We start from the raw sequence: 24934 nt of genomic DNA on the forward strand, positions 1-24934 counted from the left end.
TCACACCAACTCACAAACACACATCCCAGTGCTAGAATAATATTTTTGTTGCACTAATACTTTCACTACAGTAGTAGTGACAGTGGTCATCAACTAACAATAACAGTGCCAACCACTAAAAGTCAGTAGGTTCACAGGAGAATCAAATATGCCTCTGTTTGAAAGTCCTTTTTCAAAGGTTATGTCAGCATTGCTCATGTTACAAATGAGCTGTTGTGACGGGGAGACTAGCCTAAGGTCACACAGGAAGGCTGTAGCAGAGCTAATATTACATTTCTAAGCTTCCTGGCTCCCAGCCCTATGTGCAGTCTGTTAGACCATATGCCACGCTCATGGGGGTGGTGGGGAGGGAGGCAAAGGCGTTTCTCTTTGAATTTGGCAATGATGATGAGCCTCAACACCAGAAATGAGCCAACTCCACAAGAAAAGTATGCTTGTGCATTCACAAGCCATAGCAATTGACATTCCAATGCAGATTGCTTTTTTGTCTCTAGAGAGAAGGAACTCAGGGTTTAAATTTGTCACAATTTTTTTCTGAGAGGTCAGTGACTGCAAGCCTGCCTACTCTGGGATTTATCAACATGTGACATCATACAGGCCAAGAAGTGTGTGTTATTCTTGTTCTTGGGAAAAATTACAGGTTTGAGTTTTGGTTTGGCTTACCACACTGGTGGTGTAGCAATCTATATTTAGACAGATATGTGAATATACTAGTCAAGAACATATAATTTTCCTGTGTTTCCTACTCCCAACAAATGAAGGATGGTTACTGAATGGCCACCACAAGAAAAGGGACAATTTTGGATTTTAGAGAAGCCTGCTGTGGTAACTAGGTACAGCTATAAAAGAATGAATCAATCCTTCTGTCACCAATTACAGCAGAGACACTTAAAAACGAGTGAGGCATGTTCTAACTGAGAGACATAATAAGTGGGGGACAGAGAGAAGAGTCCAGCCATGCCCAACAAATGGTAACTAGCCAGCCCAGGTCCAAACTGAATACATATACAGTTTTCAGCAGGGTCACTTTCAGACCAGCCACAAATCAGAGGGTGGCTGAAGCCAGTGCTACCAGAATGGAAAGGAGACTCATCTGCCACTAAAAGCTTCCATCTGCCATAACAACAAGTCCTACAACTAAGGATATGCATGTGCTACACCAAAAAAAACAAAACAAAAAACTCCAAAACAAAACAAAACTCTACCCCCTCCTCAAATTTTCAATCCTGAATTGATTGTGCCTGTGTTGCATTTGTTTCCATAATTCATATTTATCAGCGCTGAGATGTGAGTGCAGGGGAAGATGGTGGAAAGGGAGCAGGAAAAATAAGACAATAATGAGAGCATGTGGAGGAAACTGAACAGGGCCCTAACGAAGGACTAGAGCTAAGATAGGGTACAAAAAGACCATTTGTATGACTGTGACTCGAGTTTCTACTCTCCTGTCTAAAAGTAAGTGGTTTTAAAAGTTGTTACTTAAAAAAGAAGGAAAGAAGGAAAGCCAAGAATTTCAAGCCAAACTCTGGATTAAGCTTTGTTTTGGGTGATGCACAAACAGAATGTGCAAAGCAGCCCTCCCCATAGCCTAGGAGAGCAACTGGCACCCTATAATCAACCATGTCAATTTAGCCCAAGCACCATTTCCTTTTACTTAAATTCAGCTGAAATTGTTACTATGCTTAATGAAGATGTTCACATACACCATTTCAGGTATGTTTCTATAGCCTACTGTGGTGTAATTATATCTGTTTAAGTTCTTGTTACCTCTCAAAATGTGGGGTCAAAAGCATCCTTAGTAACAGACATGAAAGGCAATGGAAAATTACAGTAGGGATGTAGTTGCCTCCTATGAACAAGAAGCTCCTTAAGCACAATGACTCCGGAGTGAAACATAACTCCCTCTCCCAGCTAGGTAACAAAAGGGTCACAACCCAGTCAGATGCTGTACCTCAGTGAGCTGTAAAATATTTTGATTAAAATCAAGTCAAGGGGACCAGATGGTATCTATCCCATATAGGGCATCCTGACCCTTTGCCCTTAACAAAAACTTGTTCCATGCCACAATTCCTAAGCAGCTAGAGTTGCTGGTACTTACGACTGACAGGCAAAAGACATGCCAAAGATAGGAATGCAGCGAAAAATGCCCTCCCAGCGGGCGTAACTGACCCGCTGCAGCCACTGGCCACCAAAGAGGCCATGTTTGAAGGCAGAGAGCACAATCTGTAGCCAAGGAAAAGAAAAGAAAGGTTACAATCAAGATAACATAAAGGCCAAGTCAAACCAATGGTTGGCAAGCCAAGTTGCAACTGTTATACTAGCACTGTGAAAAACATCAAGGAGGTGATGATGAACTAGCCCAGAATTATATGGGTGACATTTCACTATATCATGTCTTCCAGCCACTGCTTTTCTGATAAGACTTGAAGACTTCAAGATTAAAGTTTCTGCATATATTACAACCATTTACACAAAAAAGGAAGTGGTGGAGTGCCTGCTTTCTCTCCGCGGAGTTTGAAGGCAAAGAGATGTTTTCTGTCTTACTCAGACCACTTTTCCACAGCCAGCATGAACTCTTAACTTTAATGTTCTCTATGGCCTTGTCCCACCTGGACCACTTCCCCTTACTTTTTTCTATAAGCAACTCCTCCAGCAATAATACCCTCAGTTACCCAAACATCTGTTGGTGTCTAACGTAATTTCATCAGTTCTCCCTTTTTGTCCCTATATTCATGACATTTCTTTCCTTAATATGCAGCATCTCTTTCTCTTCCTTCGCAATCCAAATTTTCCAGAAAGACTTTGGCTTAAGAACTTTACCTCAACTTCCAGTTTCAAACCATATGCGGCCATTTTCATCCAGTACTCTCCTAGTCTATCCCTCCATAAACTCTGTTGTCTTTTCACTGTTCTGTTTTAGATGTTAAGCTCCATGGGAAAAGGGGCTTATATTTTTACTTTTTATTTATGAGTCTCTGAAAAGCAGTATGTATGACAGTGGAGCAGCAATACATATGTTATGTGCATTTCAATTCAGCATGAACATTTATGAATGAATGACTGAATGAAATATTTATTTACATCCCACCTCTTCCGTTTTGGGGATTGAGGCGGGTAACAACATGATTTATGCAATTCACAATAATATTTTTAAATTATTTTGATATGATCTTTATCATGAGTTCGCAAAGGCCCAACACAATTTTTACCTGTTGCTTTCTAAACTGTGGACTGGGAAGATACAGTTCTTCTTCCTAAATGTTGTCATACATCAGACTAGAGAAATGGGACAAAGGGAAAGAGACCTAGGAATATCATCAGAGATGCAGTGATACAGAAACTGAAGTGGAAGGCCAGTTTCAAGGACATGTTTGCTGAGCCTCAAGCCAGTGAACAGAACTCTCTAGAATGTTAACTGGCTTGAGGCCTGGCAAATTCTTTCTTGAATGAAGCACTGGATTAAAGCCTTCATGGTTTGGGTCCAGGTTACCCACAGGATCACCTTCTCCTGTAGAATCTGCCCTGTACACTCAGGTCCCCTGGGAAATATTTGCACCAACCAGCCAGGACTAAATTGGCAATGGTTTCCCAGAGGATCTTTTGATCTGCTGCCCTGAGACTGTGGAATGACCTGCCAAAAAAGATATGACAGCTGAAAACACTGATGGTATTTAAAACAACATTAAAGACACATTTCCTCTGGCAGGTCTACTCAGTAAATTTTAAAACATGACTTTTTAATTTGTGTATTTTAAAGAATGCACCCATATGAGTGTACTTCAATGGTTTTATAATATTGTATTTTAATTGTCAGTTCTATGTGTTTACTTTTTAATTCTTTGTATTTTAAGATGCTGTTCCTCACCTCGAACCTTGAGTAGAGGCAGGAAAGAAATCACCACCATCATCACCATCACCACCACCACCACCATCATCATCATCAGGGAGCAAAAGTGAGGGAAATAATCAAAGAACTCTTCCTGCAATCTGTGTGGCCTAAGAGCCCACAGTATTAACTCCACAGTATATAAAATGTGCTGAATTGCTGGAAGCTGGGGACGTGGCACAATCTCCCTGGAAGAATGTGTAGTCTTAAGTAGCATACAGGAGCCACATTCCTGAGTCTGTGGTCACACAGGAGAGCAAGCTGACTCTCTGTGACTCACAGTGGTTGTCTTCTACCAGGCAGTGCCAGCAATGTTAAAGAGAAAAAGTCTTTCAGACCAAATCTTGGGCCTATGAGCTGCTGCCAATACGCAGATCTGGCATCCATTTAAAATGTCCTCTGAGAGCCCACCCACAAGGAAAGCTTGGACACTGTGGAATTTAATTTGCACTGTGGTTTTCCTTGGATGAATTAGCCACCAACCACTGAAGACAACAAAAGCCTTCCAGTCATTAATACTGACCACAAACATAAACACTGTGTAAAAGATCAGAGCCATGGCACTGAAGGACTGTATGGAAGCCATCATGTTCCTCTGGAGACTCAGCGGAAGCACTATGCAGAGGGAGACAATAAAGAGCAGGACTATCCGGAACCAGCCGCTCACCTGAAAGATGAATGTGAAGAAGAGTTACAGCGAGCAACACTCAAAAGATCTCATGTATTGGTGGCTAGTCTAGTGAAGACATATCAACAGAATTAAACATGTGAGACATAATGTTGCCTTTGCTATGAAAAGCACTGAAAGCAGGTTATCGAAAGGTTTTTGGCTGTTAGAAAAGCTACTTGCCACAGATTGTTCTGTGATTAGCTCACATAGTCACTGGGTGCCACTGTTGCTCTATGAAGCTCTTACCAAGCCCATTTTAAAAGCAAATGCTTGTTGGCTGTTTTAAATGGTAATCCGAACACAACCTATTTGAATATCTTTTATGTACTTCCAGCAAATAAAATGAAAACTAACCTTGCTGCAGAAAGGAAAATGAATGAAGAAATGGAAGTCTTGGAAATTCTGACCCAGAAAATTAACCGGCAGCTTTTTGCTATTTATTAAACCAGAAAGCTTGGAAATGCCTAGAAATATTTAATACCTAATTTGGCTTTGCTTATGACGCATCTTTTTAACGTCTCAACTCCTTAATCAGAGCTTAACTACATCAGGCTGGAGCAGATAAAAACCATGCCAAAACTCAACTGAATGTCCATTTAGCTTTTCTGGCCTACCCTTGCCCCTGTGGATTGTTATTTGGTCCCAATTTCTCCACTGGGAATTAAACTGTTCCTGCATTGGAAAGGCAAACAGCAGATATGCTATCAGCACTGCACTTTCTTGACCTGGTTTGCTGGGTTATTCACCATCTAGCTGTGCAGTTCTATTTGGAGGTTTGAGATTAACAAATGAATCAATACATCCTAAGGTTTATACCACATCACCAAAGTCCTGTTCAGTACGTCAATGTATTCAATTCTCAGTCCTGTCACTGTCTGCTCCTAGAATTCTTGATGATACAAATTTCAGCATCTTTAGCTTTCAGTTCTGTTGATTCATCAGCATAACAAGCCCACACTCTACCTTGTCCTGTCTCACATCACCATCAAGTTACATATGTTACAAGCACTATAAAAGGTTGAAATGCTAGAGTAATTGGGAAGGGTATGTGGATATGCAAGTAACTGCTGTATAAATAGAAAGCAAAAGATGACAGTTTCATGGCTAAACTAAGGGAAATGTACAGCATGGGCAGGCAGACTTCAAGCATGTAGGATCCACTTTGTTTTAACTAGAATTCCAAGATCCACCAACTATGAATCTGGTGCAAAAGATATACAGTTAGAAGAAAAGAATACAGAGCTCAGGAATTTTCTTGGAGTACCAGTACAGAATGCTATTCACAGCTGTTCAACACAAAAATACACTCCCAGTCATCCCAAGATTTCTTAATTTCAGCAGTATAATTTAGGGATTGGGGTGGGCAATCATTCTACTGCTGAAATTAAGCAAAATTTACAGCAAATCATACTGTGATTTACCTTCTGTCCAGCCCTAACCTACAAGAAGTCCCAACATTTGCAGAAAATCACTTGGGATGGAGCTTTGGCCACCAGATTAATCAACCTGGGTGAAACTTTGATTTGTGCTAGATCAGGCCTTACAGGGCAATCTGCTCTGGGTTTTCTGCGCTCACTTTGTTGTTAACTGCCCTCGAGTCAATCTCGACTCATGGCGACCCCATGGATGAGACATCTCCAAGACCCCCTGTTCTCCATCTCTCTACTTAATTCCTGCAAACCCATGCCCGTGACCTCTTTAATAGTGTCCATCCATCTGGCATGTGGCCTTTCTCTCTTCCTATTTAGAATCACAGAATCATAGAGTTGGAAGAAACCACAAGAGCCATCCAGTCCAACCTCCCTGTCATGCAGGAACTCACAATTAAAGCACCCCTGACAGATGGCCATCCAGCCTCTGTTAAGACCTCCAAAGAAGGAGATTCCACCACACTTCAAGGGAATGTGTTCCACTGTTAAACACCTCTCACTGGCAGGACGTTCCTCCTGAGGTGGAATCTCTTTTCCTGTAGCTTTCATCCATCGTTCCAGGTCCTATTATCTGGGACACCAGAAAACAAGCTTGCTCCATCCTCAATATGGCATCCCTTCAAATATTTAAACAAGGCTACAATATCACCTCTTAACCTTCTCTTCTCCAGGCTAAACATACCCAGCTGCCTAAGTCTCTCCATGTAGGGCATGGTTTCCAGACCCTTCACCATTTTAGTTGCCCTCCTTTGGATATGATCCAATTTCTCAACATCCTTTTTGAATTGTGTGCCCAGAACTGGACACAGTATTCCAGGTGGGGCCTGACCAAAGCAGAATAGAGTGGCACTATTACTTTCCTTGATCTAGACACAATGGCCCGATACAGACGGCGTGGAAGTGCCATCCTTGGGTCAAAACTAGGGCTGGGGAGCGCACAGCAACCATACACTCCCCAGCTCTAGTTCGTATGGACAGCGCCATTTTGGAAGCATGCCGTCCATACAAAGCGTGGGACGATGGTGTCACGCACATGCTGCCTCCACACGGACCAGTACATGTGTGACATCATTGCGACACTGCAGGGCGCTTGGGGCGCCCTTTCAGCATCGCAGGAAGGAGCTCCAAAATGGAGCTCTTTTTGTGCGCACGCATTGCTGGCGCAGTTTTTACATGGCCGCGCCAGCGATGCAAAGGAGAAAGGGGCCAGGCGGTCCTTTTCTCCTCTTCGCCACGTTTGTCAGGGTGTACGGGGGCATGAAGCCCCATGGGCACCTCTTTCCAGGCCACGGAGAAGCGGCATTTTGCCACTTCTCCATGGCCTGGAAAAGCGCCGGATTGGGGCATCTGGGCTGTCGGTGAGGCTGCCCTGCCTCCAACCTGGCGCAGAAAGGGATGGCTGCGGACTGCCCCTTTTCCGCATTCTGTACTGGGCCTATATGTCTAATGATGCAGCCTACAATAGCATTGGTCTTTTTAACTTTTTTGTGAGAGTTGTTCTAACATGGCACTGTTGACTCATGTTCAACTTGTGGTTTACTTGGACTCCTAGATCCCTTTCACACGTAGTCTCATTAAGCCAGATGCCTCCCATCCTATATCTATGCATTTCAGTTTCCCGCTCTAACTGCAATACCAATCAGTTTTCCATGCTGTTAGCTTTGGCCCAGTTTTCTAGACTATTCAGATCATTTTGAATTTTGATCCTCTCCTCTGGGGTATTAGCTACCCCTAATAATTTGGTGTCATCTGCAAATTTGATAAGTATGCCCTCCAATTCTGTCATCCAAGTATTAATAACAATGTTGAATAGCACTGGGCCCAGGACAGAGCCCTTTGGGACTCCACTAGTCACTTTTCTCCAGGATGAAAAGGAGCCATTGTTGAGCACCCTTTAGATTCGGCTGGTCAACCAATTACAAATCCATGTAACAATTACCTTGTCTAGCCTACATTTTACAAGCTTGTTTGCAAGAATGTCATGGGGAACCTTGTTAAAGGCCCTACTGAAATCAAAATATACTACAGTATATTCACTGACTCTCTGTTTAATGAGCTGCTCTAGAATCTTTCCTAGTATCGATGTCAGACTAACTGGACGATAATTGTTGGGATCTTCTTCTTTTTCCCTTTTGGAAGATGGGGACAATGTTTGCCCTCCTCCAGTCTGCTGGGACTACTCCTGCTTTGCAGGAGTTCTCAAAGATTATTGCCAATGACTCCGATATTACATTTGTCAGTTATTTTAATACTTTTGGATGTAGTCCACCTGGTCCTGGAGACGTATATTCATTTAGATTAAACAAGTATTCCGGTACTTTGTCTTTACTTATCTTGTGCTGAATTTCCCCTATTCTGTCCTCTGCTCCATTTTCCTCATATTGACTATCCTTTTTCTTTTCTGAGAAGACTGAAGTAAAGGTGTTCAGTAAGTCTGCCTTTTCTCTGTCCTGTTAGCATTTTGTCATCTTCTCTGCACAGCGGCCCTACCATTTCCTTCTTCTTCCTTTTGCTGTGGACATACCCAAAAAAGCCCTTTTTATTGTTCTTAACCTCTCTAGCAAGCCCGAGCTCATTCTGTGCTTTAGCTTTTTTAACTTTACCCCTACGTGTGCTAGCTATTTGTTTGAATTCCTCTTTGGTGATTTTCCCTTTTTTCCATTTCGTATACACGTCTCACTTAAAACTTAACTCAGTTAAAAGTTCTTTAGTCATCCATCCTGATTTCTTGAGACACCTCACATTTTTCCTCATAGGAACAGTTTGAAATAGTGCCTTCAGTATCTCCCTTTTAAGAAACTCCCATCTATCATGAACTCCCTTCTCTTTTAGTATACCTGACCATGGGATCACCCCCAGTATTCCCATAAGTTTACTGAAATCAGCTTTCCTAAAGTCTAGAATGCATGTCTGACTATGCCTACCTTCTCCTTTCCACTGTATAATAAACTCTAGGAGAACATGGTCACTCTCATCTAAGGATCCCACCACTTGCACTCCATTGACCAGGTCATCCCTTAGTTTGAATCAGATCTGAAATAGCTAATCCCCTTGTTGCCTGTTCAACCTTCTGAACAATGAAATTGACTTTGAGGCAAGTGAGAAATTTGCTAGACCTTGAGGATTTGGCTGAGTTTGACTTCTAGCAAATATCAAGATAGTTGAAGTCACCCATCTCTCTTTTCTGAGTGTGTGGTCATCTGTTCTAGAAAGGTATCATCCAATTCCTCCATCTGACTTGGGGGTGTGTAGTAGACTCCCACAATAACATCCCTGCTGTTTGCCTCCCCTTTAAGTTTTAACCAGATGCTCTCCACCTGGCTTCCAGCATTGATGTCCTAGATCTCTTCACTGGTGTAAATATCCCCGACATAATGCTATTCCTCCTCCTTTCCTGTTTAGCCCATTTCTCTTAAAAAGGTTATACCTTTCTATTACTACATTTCAATCATGAGACTCATCCCACCACGTTTCAGTGAGGCCTATTATATCCACCTTTCCCAGCACTATTATCTTTTCCAATGAGTCCTCCCTTCTCATGATATATCCGAAGTTCGACAGCCTCAGTTTGGTCATCCTGGCTTCCAGGGAGGTTTCTGGCTTGATCTGCTCTAGGATCCACTTGTTTGTCCTTTTAGCTGTCCATTGGATCTTTAGCACTCTTCTCCAGCACCACATCTCAAATAAATAGATTTTCTTCCTATCATCTTTCTTAACTGTCCATCTCTCACATCCATACATGGTAATAGGGAGTACGATGATTCTAACTTTTGTCCTGAGTTGTATAACTTTGCATTTTAAAATCTTTTCTAGTTCTTTCATAGTCACCCACCCCATTCTTAATCTTCTTCTGATCCCCTGACTGCTGTCCCCATTTCTATCAATGTTTGATCCCAGGTATGAGAATTATTTTACTATTTCTATTTCTTTGTCTAGATTGAATTTGTGAAGTTCCTCAGTGGTCATTAGTTTTGTTTTCTTTATGCTCAACAACAAGCCTGCCTTTGCACTTTCCTCTTTGATCTTCCTTAGTAGGTGTTCCAGATCTGTGAGATTTTCTGCTAGTACTATGATGTCATCTGCATATCTTAGATTGCTGATACTTCTTCCTCCTATTTTCACTCCTCCTTCTTCTGTGTCCAAGCCTGCTCTTCTTATATGTTCTGCATACCAGTTGAACAGATAAAGTGAAAAGATATGGGCTTGTCTGACCCCTTTGCTAACTGGGAACCATTCAGTTTTTCCTTGTTCTGTTCTGACAGTAGCCTCTTGTCCTGAGTATAGATTTCTCAGCAGGACTATCAAATGTATTGACACTCCCATGTCATTAAAGGCATCCCATAGCCTTTCATGATCTATGCAGTCAAAGGCTTTGCTATAGCCTATAAAGCACATGATGATTTTCTTTTGGAATTCCCTGGTGCATTCTATTAGCCATCATATGTTTGTGATGTGCCCCAGTGCCTCTTCCTTTCCTGAACCCCACTTGAACCTCGAGGATTTCTCTCTTCATGTATGGTTGATCAATGCTTACTAGTAATCTTAAAAATGGCAGAATGGAGAAGTGCTGAGGTGTACCACAATACTATTCAGTTAAGATGCTTTCATAAGCAAAACATGCGCCATAGGCAAGGTAACAACAGAAAAAGAGGAAATTTTCTGTATTACTGTTGTTAAGATCAACAAAAAAACAAGCTTACCTGAAGTCCAAACAACCGGGCAAAGAAGTTTGATCCCAAGTCACCAATAACAACATAAAAAGCAATGCAGGTTCCCAACATTAGTCCGATCATACTGCAAAAGGACACAAAGGGGCAAAAGTCACTACAGAGCCAAACATTTTCTTGGAAATGTTATTTCCAAGGAAATAACCTTATTGCTTGCCAGGTATGAACCAACTATCTCATTAAGATGACACCTGAAGTGCTTTGAATATAAGCGTTTTCCATGGTTTATGTACTGGATACCTTCACTGTACATTTCCACCATCTTCAGGAGAAGGACTCATCACATACAGCAGGTACTGTGCTTCATTTTCCTTAACATTAGCACTCAGCAAACACAGTGGGCCAAAATGCATTCCCAGGCATTGCATGATTGTCACTTGCTATTTGATGTTCTTTTGTTGCCTGTCTTATTGAATCATTTCCTGTATTGCTATGTATTTTATATGTATTATCCTATTATTTCTTAGATTGTACACCATAGGCAAGTTTACTCTTTTATATTTACTGTTTTTATGTACAGCGCTGTGCAAATCTACAGCGTAATAATAATAATAATAATAATAATAATATGTTTGACACCACCTTCTAGGCCTCAAATATGGCCTATAAAGTGAAGCAAGAGCCAATGAGAAGATGTGATTCCAGAGGATCACATTTATTGTTAACAGATGCCAGATGGTAGTAGAGACATAATGAAACCATCTCTTGGCATGCCTAAGGGTTATTGCTAGCAGTCTATATAGTAAATATAGCCTCAGCTACCCACATTGTTTGACTCTGAAGTTGATGACTACCCTACAAAACATTTGCAGACTATATGCAATCTCAGGGGATCTTTTGAACAGGTCACAGAGAATACTGTCTGCTGCAGCATTCTTTCCCTCTCCTTTTGGAAGCTTGGGAAAAATACATTCATTTCTCATTTGGCACATTTTGATTATTTGTGTAGGAAAAATCCAAAGAGATCTATTTCTTCATGCACGCTCCAACATTCTGTCACACCAAAGAGAACGGAGAACATGCATTCAAAAAGAACAATGATAATTCTGTATTTTTTCTGAAACACGTTCTGAAATAGTACCATTTGTTTTCTTCATACCTTCTAAATAAGCAAAGACATAAGAAAAGATATACATACATACAAATACACACACAAATATGTGTAATTCGCATGGTATAACTGCTTCTTTGTCATACACTATTTTATGAAATAGTTGAAATATGGAATAGTTTTAGGCAAGCTAAGAGGCCTGGTAGAGGTATGGGGCAGCAGCTTTATGAGTCTTTAATAAAAGGGACAACCTAGCAACCACCCAGCAAGGAGAAGTTAAAGCCTTCGAGTTCATACATGTTAATTTAACGGCTTTTCCAGAGCCAAGGATGGAAGCTCTATTTTGGGAATATGTTTTTAAAGGCGCTATTATTCACTTATATATTTTGCAGAAAGAGGCCGACAGGTGGGGTGGGCGAAGGCAGAGACTCAGAATATCCAGTGGTATTTCATCACACACAGAGATTTTTTTGGGAGGGGGGAGTCCAAGTTTGAAGATTATACTTATTCAATGGAGAGTAAATGGGACTAACTCATCTCAAGAAGGTGGACAGTATTTTAATTAAGAAATCATCCTGGCAACCCATGTGCCATTCCCTTTCATGAAGGCATGGAACATTTCCCTATCCATTTCCAATCATATGAATCACTACAATGATTATAACAATTACCTGCATGGAAAAGTGACTGCAATGAAGTACTGAGAATATTTTTAGACATTTTGCAAAGCAGTTTAGCAGCTGGGAATAAGGATGTGAGCCAGGATCACACACTGGCCAGTTCACCATGGAGCACACAGTTTGAGAACCTCAGTCATAAAACACAACCTTGTAATGCCACTACAGTGCAAATTAAGCCTGGATTAGCTGTACAGCCCAGTTTCTTACTGGACACATGGCTGCAGATCCAGGAAAAGAAGGGCAAGGGCAAAGATCTTGCTAGGTTTCTCTTCTACAATTCAAACTCTGAGAAAACCGAGATACGGCCTAACGGGTGGTATTTCTCTTTACTGGAGAAATAGTAAGAGTTAAAAGAAGCAGAAGGTTTTCAAATGATGGCAGGAGCGTTGTGTCATTATTATTGTCAGTAAATTTACTACTGTGGTCGCATATCATTCTTGTTCTACAGAGGGGAAAAACAATCATAGACAGGATAAAAAGCCACTACTGAATTAAAGCACCTCTCTGCACAGACTGAAGTGGGAGTAATGATCATGCTTCTCCTGTATGATTCGTAATGTGGAGGAGAACAGCAGGAGAAGGGAATGAATTCCCAGGCCTCCCCAAATGGAACTTCACCACTTCCACTTTGAAATTGATGGGACTGTGCATCAAGCCATTTGTGACAGCCAAGGAAATCTGAGAGAGAAGCAACGAATAAAATATTAAGGACACTTCTATCACTGTGGAGGGTCTTGCGAGTAATGCAAGAGAACAGAGAACAGGTGCTGCATGCATACCAGGCTGGCCATTATCACAATAACAACTACACACACAGAAGGTGGAGGGCCAACACATTCATACTGCAGACAAATCATTAAATGTCTTCTGGCCTTTAAAAGTGAGCCTGTGTTTTGTCCAAAGATCCAAGTGTGTGCTGTCTCCTTTCTTTGCCAAAATAATTAGTGCAGCTAGAGAGATCTTAAGCCAACTCAAACACCTACACACTTCAGAGTTCAAGAATGGGAAAGACTTTTTTTAAACTGGAGCTATAGTCGTCAATGTGTATCCAATGTGATGACATCAGAAAGACTGGAGAATCTGTGGCCCTGCAGCCATTTTAGACCATGAGACCCACAATCCTTTAGCATCAGCCATGCTGACATGGACTTCGGGGAGCTGAGGTCCAAAAACTTGTGAAGAGCCAAAGGCTCTCTGATATTCAAGACATTCCCACAAATTGGACAAATAGGGGTTAGCACTGTCAAGTTCCATAAGAGAAAGGTTGTGATGAGCCCAAAACAGGACATGGCATTATAAATCTGGGGGGGGGGGGATCTGAAAAAATCAGAGAAAACTATTTCAACAAACAATTTAAAAATACTGAAATTTTGAAGTGAGAGCAAGGAAAAGAAAGAAACTTACCTAGTTTCTACCAGCATTTTCCCAGGTTTTCCATAGGCATGGAAGGCTAGAAACAAACAAACAAAAACCGGGAAAGTGGGAAAACACATACACCACACACATATCACCAGAATTATTCTATGTTCAAAATGTGACACATAAAACACCAGCCAACAGAAGCAATTCAGAAGGAAGGGCTTTGCTAGTTTTGTACTTCAGAGCTGGTTTGCTTCTACCCCATCATCTTTCATAGCCTTTGTTTTTCAAGTTGACATACCATTCACAAATCAGAAGCCACATAAAACAAATTTGAGAGAAAGATTCAAAGCAGGTTCTTCTCTCCATTTCCCCGACCACCAAAAGATCCAACAGAGCTAAGTAGGAGTTACACATGGCAACCATTAAAAGAAGAAAGCCAGAACTGAAAAGAAAATATGCGAGCCTAAGAGACTGTGTGGCAAAAGTTACTGCAGTGCAAAATTTCAATCAAGTTCCCATTTTTATTCCTTCCTTCCCTATTATGACTGAACCATTTGGTGTTGCTGATGGGAGGATTGAGATGGTGCCCAGAATGTTCAGCCATCCTGAGAATATCCATGATTCACAACCCACACCAAAGGGATTTGACCATGAGATTTCTTTTTTCGTTTCATACGCTGGTCAACACTTCCAGCACAAAGCAATCAGCTGCCTTGAAATCACTGCTTCTCTGGAAAGCTCAGCATGTATTTTCAAAAGGCATTTTACTAAGGGGATAAGAGGAAAATTACCACCGCCAGTTCTGAGAGAGAGAACCTTTTTAATCGGGCCTGTTGCTAATGCCACATTCATGTGAAATGTTTACAGAGGGCAACTGGCTTTCAACCCTAGGTCTACCCAATGTTCTCTTGGTGAAATCTGTACATAAAAAGAAAAAGAGGATCAGTCACCCTAGTGCCGGAATATAACCAAAGAATGGATGAAGACAATAAGAGAAACATCTACCAACAAAGGACTGTGGATAATGCCTTCTTAGTAATGGATGTCTCATTTAAAAAAAAGGTCCTGCTGATCTTCAGTTTAAAAGATCAATTTAAAAAAGAGAATCAGGATAAAACAGCCCAGGTCTGTGTCCAGCACGAGTGGGAAGGCAAGAAGATTTGCTTATAAAACATTTTTAAGCAAGAACCCAACTTCCTATGAGGGACAGACTAACCGGCTGTTATCTATCACTGGATCTGAGTGCAAAAGGTTTGGCTACAGTGTTGCCAATTTCCGGGGAATTCCCCAGTTTCTGGGTAATTTAAAAGCTTTCTGTTTGATTTTTGTGCATGAGAAATTTCCGGGTAAATTCCGGGGAATCAGCCCTCCCCCCCCACCGAAAATACCTTCCTGCCCCCAAAATGGCCGAAAATACTCCCATCCTGGATGTTCCACCCCCCCCTTTTGCATTCCCATAGTGCCTTGCAGTAACCCCTAACCCAGAAGTCCCGCCCCTGACCTGGAAGTCCCACCCACTTTTGGGGAAGTTGGAGGCATTCTGGGGAGCCAATCAGAGGATTTTCTTTGAGGATGACTGGCAAAACTGTTTGGTTATCAAAGTATTTTCCCTTTTACCTTAAGCTGCTCTTATGCTGCAATTCCATGAATTATGTCCTCTGGCCAGACTTGAGGACAGTAATTGTGGACGCCTTCTCCCACAATAGTTTCACCCTCTTGAAATTCTTCTGTGTTTTAGAAGTGTGTATATGTATTGTACAAATGTTTTTATATGGAATAACGTTACTTCTCCAGCTCCAAGGCAAACTTGATGTTGAGGAATTAGTCATGAGGAGTAAACCAGTAGGTGAAAGTAAGAGAATCTTTAGTTACCCCACCACTGTTAATAGCTATCAAGTCAATTTCAATTTATAGCAATCCCTATGAATGGGAGACCTTCAAGTCACCTGGTCATCAACAGCTCTGCTTAGGTCCTGCGGACTCAAGAGCTGTGGCTCTCTTGATTGAGTCTATCCATCTGGTATGAAGTCTTCCTACTTTTCTACTGCCTTCTATTTTTCCAAGCATTATTCTCTTTTCTAGTGAGTTGTGTCTTCTCACGATATGGCCTCATGATATGATCAAAGTATGACAATGTCAGTTTAGTCATTTTGGCTTGATGTTTTGCTTGATGTCTCATTTGTTGGTTTTTTTTTAGCAGTCCATGATATCCATAGAACTCTTCACCAGCACCACACTTCAAATGAGCTGATTTTCTTCCTGTCAGCTTTCTTCATGTCCAGCTTTCACAATCATATGCAGAAATATGAAAAACAATGGCACGGACAATCCTAACTTTAGGATTCAATGATATGCCTTTATACTTCAGGATCTTATCTAGTTCCTTCACAGCTGCACTTCTAAGTCCTGGTCTTCTTCTGATTTCTTGACTGCAGTTTTTATTTTGATTAATGATTGAGTCAAGGTATAGAAAATCTTCAGCTATTTCAATGTGTCCGGAATCTACTTTAAAATTACATAAATGATCTGTGGTCATTATTTTTGTTTCTTAATATTCAACTCTAAACCTGCTTTTGCACTTTCTTCCTTCACTTTCTTCAGTAATCATTCCAGGTCTTTTCTATTTTCTTCTAGTACTATTGTGTCATCTGCATATCTCAAATTGTGGATGTTCCTCAAATTTTCATGCCTCCTTCTTCCAAGTCTAATCCTGGTTAATGTATGATATGTTCAGCATTAAACATATCATACATATTGTCCTGAGTACAGGTTACATATCAGGACAATCAAATTTTGTGATACACACATTTCTTTAAGAGCAAGCCACAGTTTTAATGATCTATACAATCAAAGGCTTTCCAACAAAGTTCAGGCTGATTTCCTTCTGAAGATTGTTGGTTCAAGCCATTAGCCCATCTATGTTTACAATATGATCCCTAGTGCTTCTTCCTTTCCTGAACCCAGCTTAGACACCTGGCATTTCTCTTTGCTGAAGAATTTTGAGCATTCATTTTCTTGCATGGGAAATTAACGTAATGGCCCTGTGGCTACTGCAATCCCTGGTGTTTGCTTTCTTGGGGATTGGAATGTATATTGAACATTTCTACTTTGTGGGCCATTCTTTGGTTTTCCATATTTGTTGAGAGATTTTAGTTAGAACTAGCGCAGATTCTGTCTCTACTGTTCCTTGTGATTTATTTTTTCCAAGTGCTCTGACTGCAGCTTTCACTTTGCTTTCTAAAATGGTAGACTCATCTTCAAATGGTTCCCCCTTGAATTAATCTGTTATGTTTTCATCTCTTTTAAAAAGTTCTTCAGTGCATTGCTTCCATCATCTTTTTATTTCTGCTTGATCATCTAATGAGTTCCCCTGATGGTTGTAGATCATCCCCACTCTTGGTTTAAATTTGTCTTTGGTTCCCCGGATCTTGTGGGAGATGTTTTGTCTTCCCTTTTTGTTGTTACTTTCTATTTCTCTGCACTGATTATTACAGTAGTTCTCCCTAACCATGTGCAGATGTCACTGAACAGTTGCATTCAAGGTTCTGACTCTATTTCTGTCACCTTTTACTTTTGCTTCTCATCTGTTCTTAATTGTTTGCAGAGTTTCTTCTGTCATCCATTGGGGTATCTCTTTCTTTTTGGCTACAGATAGTGTCTTTTTGCATTCCTCTCTGACAGTCCCTGGCTTCAAACCAGAGTTGTTCTTGCTCCCAGTCAACTAGACTTAATAGTGTCAATCTATTTTTTTGAATCATCTTTAATGTTTATAGGGATTTTCTTCAGGTTGTATTTTGGCATGATGGTTGATTTAGTGTTCTTCTCTAGCTTTGATATTAGCAGTTTCTGACCTGTGCCACAACCATCTCCTTGTCTTGTTTTTGCAGAGAAAATGAAGCTTTGTCATCTTCTGCTTCTAATTATGTAGTCTATTTGATGTCCATGTATGTTGCTTGAAGAATGTGTCTGTGATGAACAAACTCTTGGCCTCACAAAATCCAATCAGTTACTCTCCTGCTTCATTTCTTAATCCTAGGCCAAATTTTCTTACAGCCTTTAATTTTCCTACCTTTTGCATTTCAATTGCCTATGATTACAAACACGTCCTGTTTTAGTGTTTGATAAATTTTCTTCCAGACTCCAGCACAGAATCTTTCAATTTCTTCTTCTTCTGCCTCTGCAGTTGAAGCATAAACTTGGATTATGGTTATACAGTCTGTCCTTGCCTTATGCGGGGATCCGTTCCGGATCCCGCCGCGTAAGGCGAATTCCGCCTATGCTTGAGCCCCATTGGAAACAATGGGGCTTGGGCGCGGGAGCGTGCGGGGCGCAACGGGTGCGCACGCCCATTCAATTGAATGGGACGCGACGCCCCTTCTGCCCCGCGGCTTGAGCGCGTATGCTCAAGGCCACGTATGGCGCACCCGCGTATGGCGCGGGCGCGCTGTATTGACAGATTTTTCCTGAAGTTTTATCGGTATTATTCAGTCAGACTTTGCATCTTATACTTTGACTACGTTTACTACATCTCTCCTCACTATAAATGCCACCTCATTTCTACTTAGATTTTCATTTCCTGAGTAAAACACTATATAATTAGCTGACTCAAAATGTCCCATTCCCATCTGCTTTAGCTCACTCACCTCAAATACTGCAATGTTCATATGTTCCATTTTTTTGTTTTACTTGTTTTACAGCTTCTCCTGATTCATGCTTCTCACATTCCATGTTCCTATAATATGTACTGTGCACCTTTGGTCTTCCCTTTGACCTCTCAGCATGTCAAGAGATTAAGGTCCCTTTGGTTTGAGTCCAGTTGCCTCATTAGCCACAGAGCTACTTGTACTTGCCCTCTGCTCAACCCCAGTGGCTCACTGAGTGCCATCTGAACTGCGAGCATCATTTATTTATTTAGAGTATTTATAGCCCACCCTTTAGCTACAAAGACACTCAGAGTGGCTTACAATTTTTTAAAAATTAGATAGTTCCCTGCCCTCAGGCTTACAATCTAAAAAGACATGACACAAAAGGATAAGGGATTGGTGGTGGGGAAAGGATCAAGTTCATTGGCTCATCTCTCCCTCTGGGCCATGGCAGATGGGCTGGAGGGAGGGCTCTTCATCTTACTGTGGGCTAGGCCCGATGGAGCTGGCCTGCCTCTCTCCCTCCAAAGCTGGATGATGCTGGATGGGTTGGAGGGAAGGCTCTTCATCTTACTCTGGGCTAGGCTCAATAGAGCTGGCCTGTCTCTCCCTCTGAAGCTGGATAATGATGGATGGGCTGGAGGGAGGGCTCTTCATCTTACTCTGGGCTAGGCCCAACAGAGCTGGCCTGCCTCTCTCCCTCTGAAGCCGGATGGATGCTGGCACTATCTCTTGTTTCATTTTGGACTGTTTCACCATGGAGGCTTCGTGGTAAAAGACACTCAAACTCCCTCTGGACAGTACCAACAAGCGTTAAGAATGGTGCTGCAGCTGTTGTCTGTGAGAGATCCTCCACCAGTGTCACTCTCTACTGCTGCTTCCCAGAAGCACATTTAGTCTGGTTCCTCAGCAAAAGCCTGTTTGACATGGGAGACCCTTCCAACATAGCGTCTTACCTCACAGGAGCATGCAATCCCACCACCATGGAAAAGTAGTGCCACTGGTGTTATTTACTATCACTGTTTTCATACCAGGTGAAAATTTCCCATTCAAAATTGAACGTTTGTTCCAGGGTTAATTCTTTATGATGATTATTTTATTATTATTATTAAACTTTATTTCTAGAGCGCTGTAATTATACACAGGTTTTATGAGGTTTTAAAATAAAACTCTAACTATGAGACAGTCAGAGTGGTGTAGTAGTTTGGTGCTGGACTAGGACTCTGGGAGAACAGGGTTCAAATCCCTGGTCAGTCATAAAGATCCATTAAGTGATCTTGGGAAAGTCCCATCTTCTCAGTCTTAGAGGAAGGCAATGGAAAATCCTTGCTAGAGAAACCTTGCCAAGAAAAACACTCATAATATGATTGGTGTAAGTCAGAACTTGACTTGAAAACATACTAAACAGTAACAACAACAGCTATTCATGGTTAGTTACAATAATTTTTAAGATGTGGGCATGGAAGAAGTAAAAAATTCTGAAGCAAAAGAATTCCAAAAAGACTATACTGTATCTCACTTCATCCTCAGTGCAGACAACCCTTATAAAACAAGCTTTTTTAAAACTTGAGGAACATATGATCAAGCTGCTAATTCAACATATAGTTGTGGAAATCACTTTTTGCACAACTTACAACATGCATGCTGAAGGAAGTGTGGAATTATGGCAGGTTCTTACAGATGACAGTATCTAGCATATCAGAGATGTTCTTGGAATTGCAAATCTGTAAATGGAGTATGATGGTATCTTGGACCATCTGATATTACACTGCTCACATTAAAAGAGCACATGTAGGAGCAGTTACGTGAACATATGAGCCAGCTCTCTTTATTTGCCACTGATACTTGAGAAGAAATGAGGGTTTTGTACAATAAGGAAAAGAGTTGCAACCTAGCCTAATCTTTAGTAATAAAGCACACTGTAAATACCAGTTACTAAATAAAGCTCATTCATCTGTGCACATCTAGGACCATCAACATTCAGATTTTAATTTGGCATCTCATCATTATATAGGAAGATAACTGACGGACTTTGTAACAGCAGGAGGAAAAATATCACGTGAAGAAACATGCTAAAAATCAATTTCAGGAGGGCAGGGAGATGATGTCATGTAAAAGTGATGTGTTATGTTAACAGAAGAATTCTGTTAGACACTGAAAGGGAAATAGGTTAAAACAACATCTTAGGATTTTGCCTCTGGAATGATATCTGGTTAATAAGCAAAATTAGGTTTTAAGTCTGGGAGTAAAAGGAAAAATAACTGGAAAGAAAAACTATCCCTATATGTTATATATTATTATTCTGAAACAATTATTCAGTCCTTCAATATTTAAAATAGTTAATACCCTTTTACATAGTAGCCTGCTACAAAAGGGTAATTATTCATCCCTTACAAATAGGGAATGAAGACTCTCAAGCTGCAAGTTGGACTTGGGTCCTCCAAATCAAGATCACGGATCTAGCCGGTGGCATTCTCAACCCTGGTGTCACCCAGAGCGGGGGGCTGCTGTTGTGGTGGGTCTGCTGGTGGGGCAGTAGCCAAACAGGCACGCTCAGCCCTTGCTTGCTTTGGATGCCCTGGCCTCTTAATGAGTAGGCCAGGCCCCTGGAGCAAAGGCAAGTAGACATGCTTGGCCCTCCTTCAAGCTGTCTGCCTTATGAGTAGACCAGTGTGTTGCAGCAAAAACAGGAGGGGCACACTCAGCCTTCCTTCTCTCTGGTGCACAGCCTCCTCATGGCCCGACCAGGAGTCACCCTTTTCTAGGCTGTCATCTGGTGTGGGCTGCACTCCCTGCACCCACCCTAGTTGATGTAGTCATTCATTCTAACCAATTTTTGAGGATTTTCATGAGCTTAATATCGAACTGCTTTAACACCAGTATTAGTTCCTAATATGACTGCTGTTAAAACAATTCAATCTTCATTTCACTGTGTTGTTGGCCTAGAAAGCACAAGGGGAAGGCTCTTAAACTGCTGGCAGAAGTGATGAAACTGCAACAACAATGATCTGGGAGCAAGGCACAGGTCAGTGCTTTTGGTGGAAAAGGAAACAGAGAAAGTGGGGCCATGTCACTTCTGCCATTATCTAATAATAATAATAATAATAATAATAATAATAATAATAATAAATTTATTATTTTTATACCGCCCTTCCATAGATCAGGGCGGTTCACAGCAAATATCTCACTAACCCCTCCCCCCCTGGTAAAAAGCCACCACAGTGGCAAGACAGTCCTCCGCAGTTCTGGGGAGCTTCTTCCCAGGTGACATGGGGGGGCAGCGGCAGAAGTAGTCCTCCACCAGCTCTCAGGCAGTCCCCGATGTTGCTGGGTCTGCCTGATGGCTCCCTCTGAGGCCGAGATGACAGTTGAAGAGGGAGGGGCCTCTTCCTTCAGGCAGTCCAAGATGTTGCTGGGTCTGCCTGATGGCTCCCTCTGAGGCCGAGATGACAGTTGAAGAGGGAGGGGCCTCTTCCTTCAGGCAGTCCAAGATGTTGCTGGGTCTGCCTGATGGCTCCCTCTGAGGCCGAGATGACAGTTGAAGAGGGGCCTTCTTCCTTCAGGCAGTCCAAGATGTTGCTGGGTCCTGCCTGATGGCTCCCTCTGAGGCCGAGATGACGTTGAAGAGGGAGGGGCCTCTTCCTTCAGGCAGTCCGATGTTGCTGGGTCGGCCTGATGGCTCCCTCTGAGGCCGAGATGACAGTTGAAGAGGGAGGGGCCTCTTCCTTCAGGCAGTCCTCGATGTTTGTGGGTCTGCCTGATGGCTCCCTCTGGAGGCCGAGATGACAGTGTGAAGAGGGAGGGGCCTCTTCCTTCAGGCAGTCCCGATGTTGCTGGGTCTGCTGATGGCTCCCTCTGAGGCCGAGATGACAGTTGAAGAGGGAGGGGCTCTTCCTTCAGGCAGTCCATGTTTTGCTGGGTCTGCCTGATGGCTCCCTCTGAGGCCGAGATGACAGTTGAAGAGGAGGGGCCTCTTCCTTCAGGCAGTCCTCGATGTTGCTGGGTCTGCCTGATGGCTCCCTCTGAGGCCGAGATGACAGTTTGAAGAGGGAGGGGCCTCTTCCTTCAGGCAGTCCTCGATGTTGCGGGGTCTGCCTGATGGCTCCCTCTGAGGCCGAGATGACAGTTGAAGAGGGAGGGGCCTCTCCTTCAGGCAGTCCTCGATGTTGCTGGGTCTGCTCGCTGATGGCTCCCTCTGAGGCCGAGATGACAGTTGAAGAGGGAGGGGGCCTCTTCCTTCAGGCAGTCCTCGATGTTGCTGGGTCTGCCTGATGGCTCTCTGAGGCCGAGATGACAGTTGAAGAGGGAGGGGCCTCTTCCTTCAGCAGTCCCAATATGTTTCTGGTCTGCCTGATGGCTCCCTCTGAGGCCGAGATCTCCAACACAGCCCTTGAGCAATCCCCCTCCCATCGCACTGGAGTAACTATCATGCTCTTGATGGAAGCACCCTATAGTTTGAGAACCACTGTTCTAGAAATACCAGTTCCTGTCTAACCTTGGAAGCTAAGCAGGGCCAGCCCTGGTTAGTACTTGCATGGGAGGCCACCAATAAATACCAGGTACTATAGGCAGCATTTCAGAGGAAATAACTGGCAAAACCATCTCTTGAGTATTCCTTCTCTAAGAAAACCCTATGAGATACATTGGGTCACCATAAGTAGACAAGCCACTTGAAAACACACACACTTGTGTGCATGCACACACAAGCATGTGACTGTTGTATAAATATTTGCAAATGGTATTTTCTAAATAATGGAGAGATGTCTTATGCTGATAAAGATCATTAAAGCAATACCAAATAAATTAAATGCTTATCAAAGAAAAGGAAGACACTATTTTCAAAAGTAAATTTGGTGTTATCAAGATCCAAACTGAAATACTCTCCTTTCCACAACAGCATTCAAGATGCCAACTGACTAAAAGCAACCAAGCCAACTTCCTGGTCTGATTTTTATAAACATGAGATGAAAAGATAAATGTCTGCCTGGACAGTCCTATTTCTAGTCAGGAACTTGTACAAGTTACTTTTTTGGACTATGACTTCAAGAATTTTCCAAGATGGAGGATTCTAGGAACCAGAGTTTGTTTGTTTCTTTTAAAAAAGCAACTTTTCCAAATTCTGCTTCAGACAATGGAACAGTCCTTCATGCAGACAGGTCTAATCACCCAGGAAACAAGCAGCACCGGAACAAAGAGCCTACTGAAATCTTTGGCGCGTTACAGACCGCCTAAAAGTGGCGGTCTGCGGGTGCCGCCGGTTGCTCCACGAGGGAGCCGCAGCTTCCGTACCGCGCGGCTCCCTCACAGAGCAAAAAGCCCGAAAATGGTGCTTTTTTTTGCGCCCCGGATGTGACGCCGCGAGGCGCTAGTCACACACTCACGGCGTCACATCTGGGGCGCGACGTGCGGATGCTATGCATTCGCTACGTCAAGATGTCAGTGCCCATGTGGAACGGGCGCTGCCATTTTGTACGTATCCAGTACGTACTAGGGTTAGGGGCGTCAGGAAGTGACGCCCCTTCCTAACCCTAGTACGTACTGGATACGTACTTTACGCCCGTCCGTAAGGGGCCTTTGTATTGAAATGTAAGTTTTCTATATGCACAGAATTTTAATTTTTACTGGAAGAAGGAAAATTCAATCGTATGAGCTCTAACCGAAAAAACAAAATTCAAGACATAGCCTGGTAGTCTGGAAAGTTAATATGCAAAGGGAGCTTGTAGCACCTTTAGAACTGAAAAAGAAAAGTTGATAGCATGAACTACTTCCTCAGATGTATGGAGTAAAGTCCAGGGACAGACCTATACAGCAGTCTCTTTGTGAGAATGTCCATAAGAAAGCAAAACTTTGTAGATGTGGAGATGTAACAAGTTCAGATTTAATGATGGTTGGCTGTTAGGGCACAAGGCAGGAGAAAGGATATTTCAATTCTGCTGTTTCTCTTTCCTATCTTCCTTTGTAGATTTTTGTTCAAGGACCGCTTTTCTGAGGTATGAGATGGAAAGCCTAGGAGGACTGAAGGGTTTTGCAACCAATTTTTGTGTATTCCCATTTCTAATGTCAGATTTATGTCAACTGGTGCTCAGAAACCACTCCTCCACCTGATATCATCATAGTTGGACTCACAGAGAGGACTCATTCAAGACACTCCACCAGAATTTCAACAACTTCTGCCCTACCATCAATCTCAGCCTAGAACAAGTTCACTTTCTGGGCACATTGTACAGCTACACAATGGACATTTGAGCATCATACTATATTGCTAAGCCGCTGATTGCTACACATACTTACATGCCTCCAGTTTCCACCCTCAACAGACCACCAAATTCACAGTCTGCAGCCAAGCCTACCAATACAACTGCATTTGCTCTCAGACCCACGTGACAAGGACATCAAACTCATGGAATTACTGCAAGCATTCCTCAATCTACATGAAATTATTATTATTATTATTATTATTATTATTATTATTATTATTATTATTATTA

At 42.2% G+C, this 24934-nt stretch overlaps 1 protein-coding gene across 3 annotated transcripts in view; it reads right to left on the minus strand.

Annotated features, from left to right (window-relative positions):
* Positions 1 to 24934, minus strand: part of SLC38A10 (solute carrier family 38 member 10) — a 121925-nt gene that overhangs the window by 79820 nt on the left and 17171 nt on the right. For all 3 annotated transcript variants that reach the window (XM_042454920.1, XM_042454918.1, XM_042454921.1), the window contains 4 exons: positions 13846 to 13891; positions 10684 to 10777; positions 4407 to 4550; positions 2096 to 2220 (listed from right to left, as the gene is read on the minus strand). In XM_042454920.1, coding sequence (XP_042310854.1) covers positions 2096 to 2220; positions 4407 to 4550; positions 10684 to 10777; positions 13846 to 13891 — 409 coding nt within the window. The remainder of the gene's footprint in view (positions 1 to 2095; positions 2221 to 4406; positions 4551 to 10683; positions 10778 to 13845; positions 13892 to 24934) is intronic.

The sequence above is a fragment of the Sceloporus undulatus genome, chromosome 2 (assembly GCF_019175285.1).
Source record: "Sceloporus undulatus isolate JIND9_A2432 ecotype Alabama chromosome 2, SceUnd_v1.1, whole genome shotgun sequence".
Taxonomy (NCBI): domain Eukaryota; kingdom Metazoa; phylum Chordata; class Lepidosauria; order Squamata; family Phrynosomatidae; genus Sceloporus; species Sceloporus undulatus.